The sequence below is a fragment of the Acyrthosiphon pisum genome, chromosome A3 (assembly GCF_005508785.2).
Source record: "Acyrthosiphon pisum isolate AL4f chromosome A3, pea_aphid_22Mar2018_4r6ur, whole genome shotgun sequence".
Taxonomy (NCBI): Eukaryota; Metazoa; Arthropoda; class Insecta; order Hemiptera; family Aphididae; genus Acyrthosiphon; species Acyrthosiphon pisum.
In genome coordinates, this window is record NC_042496.1 from 31,688,959 (window position 1) to 31,698,302 (window position 9,344).

Consider the following 9,344-nt stretch of genomic DNA (forward strand, 5'->3'; position numbering starts at 1 on the left):
ACAACTGAGTGATAAAAACATAAACTTAAAAGTTAAGTTTTGTTCATTAAAATTCGGTTCATACTTCAAATCTAAATTAGAAATTCAGAGCATTGAAACTCGAATAACATTTTATACATGATGTTACAATGTTGCAACTATTATTTTTAAATACCTATTATAATTTTGAATATTTTAAAGAACACATTTTCAAAGTGGAAAGATTCTCCCCTACCATTGCAAGAATCAAGGTCCAGGGATGCCACTGTGGCTCTGTGAATAGGTTATAGGTGTATACAATTACAATATCATGTAATCAAAAAAATTATAATATCATGTTTATTGTAAAATATGGAACTATTTCAGTCCAAGAATATAATTTATAAATTGTATAATACTCATTATAATTGGTCCCCAAGCCACAAACCAACGTAACCAATCCAATAGTTGACCATACAAAACATGAGGTTTTTCCCATCTAAACAATTAAATAGTTAAGGAAAGGTACATATTAGTATATTGAAATGTAGGTAGCGCACATTTAAACATTTACATGATAAGTGAATTATCAAATTATCATTAATCAAAATAATAATTGAAACTTACTATCAAAATATAGCTCATTTCAATTAAATAGGTACCATCTATTTCAAATTAACACAATATTAAAATAATTGAATATTTTCCTCATAAATGTATTATTTATTATTAATTTTTAATTGCTTAGATAATTACATTTAGTGCATCATAAAAATTATGGCTTTAACTCTAAATCAATTTGCCTACCCTGAAAACAGTTATATAAAATGAAATATTTAATTCCGGTGTTCAACATTACCAGACATTAAAATTGATTTCAGGTAGAGAGTAGTATATTTTTTTATATATGAAAAGTATTAACATTACATAGATATTAAGGCAAAAATTGATTGTCAGATAGAATAAATAATTTACATTTTATGCATCAAAATACAAATTATTTTATGCACAAATTATGGTTTAAACATAAAGTTATCGATGTAGGTTTTCAATACCAAAAATAATGGATAAGAAAATAAGAGCCCTAACTGAAAACCAGAATTAAATTATTCATGTTCAAAACCTTGATAAAAATTAAATACTTAATTTAGTAGTAAAAATATTTTACTGATTGCAAAATTTAAATCATTAGTACCATTGAATAATAGAATTAATGGCCTTAAAATGTAAAGATAAATTTAATTGTTTATCAATTTGTGAGTAAGATAGTAAGATGCAACTACTGATCGATCTTCACTGTTGATAACTGTTTTGCACTAATAATATTATTTAACGAATATTGATAAATAATTAATGATCATAGAGCAACTAAATTGTGTAACAGAGGAGATTATATTATGTAATGGAAGTATTTTTAATCTTTTGAACCTCAACTCAATTGTTTATATTATTATCATACAGGAAACTTAAAATGAATAAATCATTATTCATTACAAATTAATTATTTAAAATATATAAATGCTTCATCACAATTAGTTTTCCTCTTAATGGTACACTATCCATAAATTATTATCATTCTATTAAAAATATATAATTTTTAATGATGTTAATTCAAAGACAATGAGAAAACTAATATGCCTATATGTTTCCATAGATGATAATGTTGTCAATACATTTACATGTTCAATTTTAATAAATTTATCTTATACTAAATAGTAAATATACTTTTTCTTCTCAAAATATTTCAACTTAGATATCTTTATAATTAAAAGGATACGGATTACGGAACATTCTTTTCAAATCAACTTTCTCCTTACAATATGGACAAGTTTGTTTTTTACCAACAATACACCATCCTCGAATGCAAAATTCATGAAATCTATAAATGTTAAAATATAATATTTTGATTATAATTTTATTTGAAATACAAATCTATACATTTTAAAATAATTTTTAAAAAACTTACGTGTGATCACATGTTAATTGGAAAGTAGATTCAATTATACCTTCTTCACCAGCATTCACTAATAATTTGTTACCACAGACAGCACAAATATTTTTATCCAAACTTCTAGTTGGCATTCCTTGAGGCGTATAATACTAATAATATTAATACAACAATAAATATATAACAATACTGGTGAATAAGATGATTTATCAACTGTCTATGACTATTTACTCATTAAATGTTTTAATATTAAAAAAAAATTGATAAACTAATAATTGATCGACTATCTTTGTCATTAATTGTTAAAGTTTTATAACCTGAGCATGGATGAGATATTTATGAGTTGATTAACAATGTGCATTTTTTTGCAAAATATTTTTTAGTAAAGTGCTTTAGAGAAATTAAATATTTTATACAAGTATAGGTGTTATGTTGTTGAACGGTTTATTTTATAAATTTTAAATTCTTACTCCCAAGTGTGCAGCCATTTTAGATGCACATATCTCAGCAATATCTTGTCCTAAGACACCAAAATACAACCCATAGTACATAATTATCAATCCATAATCCATCCATACAGCTGGGTTAACATTGAATACAACACTGACTCCAAAGAATGCAGCAACCATGATAAAGTATCCAACAATACCAAGTACATAAGTTAGTTTGTAGATGAAATAGAACCATTTGTACACCAATCTGGATAACATTTATGCCATCACACTATATACAACATGATATATTATTTTATATAAGTGCTCGCCTTAGCGATAAATATGACAATCCAAGGGCGCCCATAATGGTTGCAATGGGATGGTGGTTGAAAACTCCCTAAGATCGTTTTGAAACCAAAATTTAATAAATGTATAATCAAAATTATTATCTTAATTACGTATTCAAGAATGTAAAAAATAAAAATGTTCAGAATTCTGATTTTAGTAAATGTTTTCAATTCAATGAAAATTGGTAGCTTAGGGAGTGATGTTAACATTAATTTTTGCACAAACTGCACTGATTTTCAAAGGGCGCCCTGTGACAGGCATAAACAACATACCTAGGTGTTGATCCTTGCAAAGGTTTTTCTAAAGCTTTTCGTACGACTAGTCCTGTGATCAATGAAAATAATGTCCAAAATACAATAAATCTCCAATATGACATACGAATGGACATTATAAATGGTATCAACCATAAAGCTAAAGATGTCACAACCTAAAAAATTAATCAGTTAGCACAAGAGAACATAATATCAATGTTAAAAATACAAATTACTTGAAATGATTTAAAATGTCTTCTTTTCCATTCTAATAACACTATTTGTGCAACAATCATGGTAACCATTAAAATTATCAACATCTCAGCATGCATTGACTCGTGGCCTTTATGCAATTCGTGTAATTTTCTATGCTCTTCCCTAAGAATTAAAATATTACATAATAAATTAAAATAATAATCTTACATATTAAAACATAAGAATTCTTTATACACTAATCAAAAAAAAAAATGTGTACTAAATAATTTATATCTTTTAAGTCATTATTTTCAAACAAATCTGAACTCTAAAAAATACCTACGCCGTTTTATCCATAGATAATTATTTATTACATTTTAGATATAATTTAAAATTAAAATTATACTGTTAACAAATTCATTAATTGATTTTGAGTATTTTGCATTAACTGGTTGATACTGTTGAGTATTTTTTAAATTTTATACTTTATTGCTACATTTATTTAAATATTTTTAGTCAACCACGATTATGATGCAAATAAGTAAGTAGTAAGTACTTATTAAATATGATAATGTGTATTACTAAACAAATACATGACATAAAGTTTTGTTTACAATGAATTGTACATTAATACGTTAATATGTGCATACCTCATTTGCTCTTCTCGGGTCAAAATTCTAGTGACATTTTCCGCTGGTTCAATCTAGGTATAATAAAAATATTTATAAATTATATTTTATATTTGCATACACAACTAGTTGTTGATTATTCTTGTTTAAATTAAACTTACAGCCAGCCCTGTGATATTTATATCATCCATTTCTGGATTTTGGCTAATATTGACTGATTACTTCACTAATATTTTGGAATTTCTAGCAATACTGTTGACACATTGTTGAATGTATTTAAATCATTGAATATCAATTGACCATTTCTAATAGAAAATAGTATACTAAATAACAAAAGATTAATCATATTATAATAATATAATATAAATAGTTTTATACTGAATGAGAACACAGGCAACTTAATGGATAATATAAAACTATATAGGTATTTATTATTTATTATCTATCACTTACCTTCAAAATAAAATATTGATATTTTTTTTAAAAACTAAAAGTAGGTTCGACTCAATTGTTACAACCAGCGAATTTATTTGTACAACTTGTTAAAAAAAACATCACAGCAAGATATATATATTGTGGTAATGTAGCATATTATTATTTTTTTTAGGTAGCCTATCAATATTTACCTTTTGTAAATAATAGCAATTAACTATCTACTTATTGTATAGTGATAAAAGGTGAATACGTCTACGGAATATCACAGTTTGTGGACAATAATAATAGTTATTTAACACAATATTTAGTTCTCACTTTTTCATATTTCTTGTTTAATCATTTCAATTTTTAATCTTTAATCAATAAATATTAGTTAAAGTAAATGGGGTCCAGTCACATTCTTCTACAAACAACTTGTCCTACACGTTACATTTTGCCAAGATTTTGCCGGTCTATTTTATCGAATTTGTGGTATAAAGAACTTACATTCTATGCTTACATTATAATAATAAGCATTATAAGCATAGAACAATAATTGTTCTATGCTTATAATATTATCCACTATAAACCTTGCTCTCTACTATCTTTAATCGTGTTATAATTGTGCATTTTCGTCTCGGGTATATTTTCGATATGGATTTTATAATAATAAACCAACCTATAATAATATCTGCAAGGTATAACTCAAGTAGGTATTTATATTAATTTATCATGTAGTAATATTACTAATTTATAAGTCTACAAGTTCACATTGTTCATAGGTACAATTCCGCAAATTGTGGGGGAGGAAAGTAACTTTGGTGTCTAAGCTTCCCCCCCCCCAAAAAAAAAAGGGCAATAGCCTTTCCATAGGTACATTTCCTACACTTATTTTAAGTTTATTTAGAATCATTGTAGTATGGCTTCAGCCCCCCCCCCCCTCACCAAATTTCAAACGCTATTTGCTCCCGTGATATTGTTATATAAGATAATCGTGTAGGTACTGAATAAGTACGAATTCTGTAGCAATTTTGTAAATAGGCAAAAGATGTCATGAAAATAATATTACCACAGATTAAATATTCATAATCATATTCAATCTGTGACATAACTTAAAAATTGTCTCTGCAGGGCACAATGTACAGCTGAAATGCATTGAGTGCAATTTACTCAATTAAATTAATTTACTATACATATGCATTTATATTTGAAATATATTTGGTGCAATGGTGTAATTTACCAATCAAAAATGTATAGGTATACGGTATACCTGAAATGTGTTGAGGGCAATTGAAGGTGGTCCAAATTAATTTTATCTTTATATTGGCGTTGGGGCTCATTGAAAATTACTGGGTTAGGGGCCTTATCATAAGCCATACCGACACTGAAGCTGGAGATTGTAATCTAATTTGATATCTAAATTCAAAAGCCAATAGATAAGTTAAAAACTATTAATTTAATAAATTAATGAAAGTTCAATAAAAAATTATCGTCCGAAATAATATAATATTATACCAATATATTTCGTAAAGGTATATTGGAGACAGCGCGATCATGCATGGAAAATGCTAATATAAATTTAAGTAACATTTTTTTTTTTTTTTGCTATAGGTAGAAAAACTTAAAAGAAATCTTCTATTGACATTTTTAATATAAGCATGCAATGAAAAGAAAACTTTTATGAATTTCTAACTGAAAAATAATTTACAAAATTTTATCGATTTCTCATGGCTATAAATCATTCAATAAGAGTCAATATTATTTTAAAATATTACTTATTAGCATACATAGAAAATGGTAATTTTAACATTTGGTGAAAATTTCAAGTATCTAGGAATATTCGTTATTGAATTACAAGAAAATATCAATGAAAATTCATTAATTTACCGATGAAAATCCAATATCTTAATAACATTTTTAATTCATACGCTCATAAAAAATTACTGTTACTTTGCGGTAAACTTATATTTTTTGTTTATGGTACCTAGGAACATTTTTGGGGAGTTTTATATCAAAGTTTTTAATAATATCTATGAAATGAAAAACTTTTATGAATTTCTAACTGAAAAATAGTTTGAACATTTTAGAAAATTTGATGAATTTTGTCAAAATTTGAACTTTAATTTCATATAAAAAATAATCGTACCTATATATATTTGATATTTTTGAACTTACAATTTACATTCACAAAACTTTTAAGGAACCTTGTATTAAATTGTCAAGCTTTTTACTAAGTCAAAAAGTTTTTATCGAGAATAATTTTAAAAAAAATTAAACTTTTCTTAACATTTCTCAAGGCTATAACTAGTTGAAAAAGAGTCAAAATATTTCGAAATAGTTACCAATCTTGAAAATAATCACATAAATATTAGGTGAAAATTTCAAAGGTCTGCGGTTATTAGTTTTTGAGTTACTTCAAAGTTCAAAAAAATAAAAAGATTTTTTCAAAAATTGGTTTTGCATAAAAATTACCTACCTACTACATTTTTTTTCTGGACGCTTTTTAAAAGTACTTGTAATTTTGAATTTCAACCTCCTCAAAGTACCAACTAGATTCACTTTTATATTAGAAAAGATGCTGATCTCAAAAATCAGAGCATTTTTAGTATCCAAAATGTTGCTGACATACAGAAAAAAAAACAAAAAAAAACCCACATTATTGTAAAACCATTACAATACATTCTTTCGCTCCTCTCAGAATCTAAAATGTATATACTCGGGCCGTCGAAGAGCGCTTCTGGGCGGCGACCAAAATTCGTCCGTTCTCGCGCATTCCCGTGTATTTACGGCGGCAACTAGGTGGTAGAGTGGAAGAAATACCGTGGGGCTCAATCAGTTTGGATGCGCGAAGGAGTAGCAGCGCTCTTAGAGTAGCCTGACTATACAAGATTACAGGAATATTATATTACCTGTCACGTAAAATAGTTTATTCTGCGGAAACTTGATATGTGCAGGAAGTGAGTTATTTTAGCTTATATCACAATAGCACAGGACTTCATTTCACCCAATACTGAAGTCTGAAATTGCCTCCCCGCACGAGCCGTGTGCACACGTCATACTATTTTTCGTCACGCACTCACGCCTCTACCAACTACCGCTTCTGTCGATATTATGGTAATTCAGACTAATTTATAATTAACTGTTCTATAGTTGTTCTCGTTACATAGATTCGCATAACTGTTTCATATAGAACAGCACTGGAGTAACTCAACATCTAGTATTTGGCATAAAAAATAAAACATTTCGGATACATATATTTTATACGCGGTATATTAATCTTATTTTGACAGTTACTTATCCTGCCTCGGGGAAAAACATTTACTATCCACTGGACGGAAAAAGGTCATTTTCATATACTTTAATTATAGAACAAATAAAATGTATTTTTTTTCATATACTACACATCGAAAACCTTGGTGAAGGTGGTGACAATGCCTTCCGTAGTAGCCCAATTTTTAGTTTATATAATATAGCTGGTCGTTGGGGAACCTATACCCGGGAAAAAAAGGACCAACATATAATCTCTTAAATACATTGCTAGAACAATTAGATCTAACAACAATTCACACCCAATGGAAAACACAGAATTATATGGAGAACTAAAAGAAAATTATAAATAAAGTGAAAGTTGAATTCATAAGATCAATGATTCAAATATTATGTTGTTACTTGTTACTCGTCCCTAAAAATATAATAAATTTAGTCAATTTTTTCAGGTGCTTTCATGTTTTACGAGACTACGGCTATATTATCGCGACTACCACCCAAGACTAGGTACTTCCGTTATCCGGATTGCCGCGATTGTTCTGTGAAACATCCTTGTAGATCATATACAAGTATATACTAGTATACACGGCCTTAGAAGATATCTTCTAAGGCCGTGCCATAGACATATTAATAAATGGATTGCGTCCCCCACACACCCCGCCAATGTTACCGTGAGACCAACATTGTTAGAAAGAAATCACAGATATTAAACATGAATGTGAAAGAGATAGAGCATAGTTTAAGAAAATCATAGAGCAAAAAATTAGATATCATGGAATGACAAGCAAAATTTGGAGGTGATAACACAATAATTTGTCTATGGATGATCATGATAATAATATAAATGTTAAAATCTTCTAAGGCCGTGCTAGTATATATGATCTAAGGAAACATCACAATTCCGTTATCTAAGAGTCTACCAACATTTATTAATTTTTTTTAGAGTACCAACATTTGCACGCATTCCTATATTATCACAGACTATACCTTGTTTTTATTGATCTTATTTAATTCTTTGATATTTTTTTTAAGTGTATAGCAATTAAAATGTAGACAATGGCGTAGCCAGGGGAGTGGTTTGGGTGTTAATTTCCCCCCCACCACTCCCACATTGACATTTTTCCCCTAATAAATGTATTATTTATGGGGGTCGGGACTTCTTGCAATCTTGCATGTTTTATTGTAGTGGTCATAGATTATTATAGAGAAGTTATACATTTGTTTTATGAAATGCCAAAATTAAATACAAAGTTTCATTTTGCATATTTTGTTATATTTTCAAAAAAGTGCATATTTGTGTATATTTCGCGTTTTAGATTCTAAACGGAGCGATGAATGTATTGATTTCACAATGATGTGTGTTTTAAAAAATAAAAATAAAAAAAAAACACACATCATTGTAAAGATCAATACATTCATCGTTCCACTCAGAATCTAAAATTTTAGCAATAAGTTCAATCAATATGTAGGTTTAAGGTACCCGAACCCGACGGTAAGAAAGTTGTAACTAGCTTTACTGAACCTATAAATAAGCATTACATCATTTATTTGAACTGAATACTAAAGTCTTGTCTACATCAAAACTATTCATAACGCGCGCGTTTTCAGCTACATTCGTCAAGTTCATAAGGCCTATGAATAAAACCATGAATTAAAATTTAAATGGCCATTTCCCCATATCGGCTCCAGTACCGGGCGGTACAATATGTGGCAATAGCATATAACAATAGTTCCGTGCTATAAATAATTTGTGAATGGTATTTGGTGATAACACAGAATTCTGTGGTGATATTATTCTGTGGTGATAATGTGATATCATCCACTGATAAATAAAAACATTAAAATATGATAAGAATCACTGATATCCGTGATAAAAATGTGTTTCAACCACGAACTAAGA

At 28.1% G+C, this 9,344-nt stretch overlaps 1 protein-coding gene across 3 annotated transcripts; it reads right to left on the bottom strand.

Moving 5' to 3' along the window:
• Positions 1-302: 302 nt before the first annotated feature.
• On the bottom strand, positions 303-4,524 carry LOC100168824 (RING finger protein 121). 3 transcript variants are annotated; one of them, XM_008183408.3, is made up of 10 exons: positions 4,390-4,524; positions 4,217-4,301; positions 3,925-4,086; positions 3,785-3,837; positions 3,176-3,317; positions 2,961-3,115; positions 2,377-2,605; positions 1,925-2,058; positions 1,736-1,837; positions 303-457 (listed from the first exon to the last, which is right to left on the bottom strand). In XM_008183408.3, exons 3-10 carry the CDS (start codon positions 3,952-3,954, stop codon positions 337-339), a joined length of 966 nt encoding a protein of 321 aa, XP_008181630.1. In that variant the 5' UTR covers positions 3,955-4,086; positions 4,217-4,301; positions 4,390-4,524; the 3' UTR covers positions 303-336. The 3 variants fall into 3 exon arrangements, with proteins under 3 accessions (XP_008181630.1, XP_003243594.1, XP_001949740.1); XM_003243546.4 differs by having other exon boundaries at positions 3,925-4,068; positions 4,217-4,521; XM_001949705.5 differs by having other exon boundaries at positions 4,217-4,521.
• Positions 4,525-9,344: the final 4,820 nt, after the last annotated feature.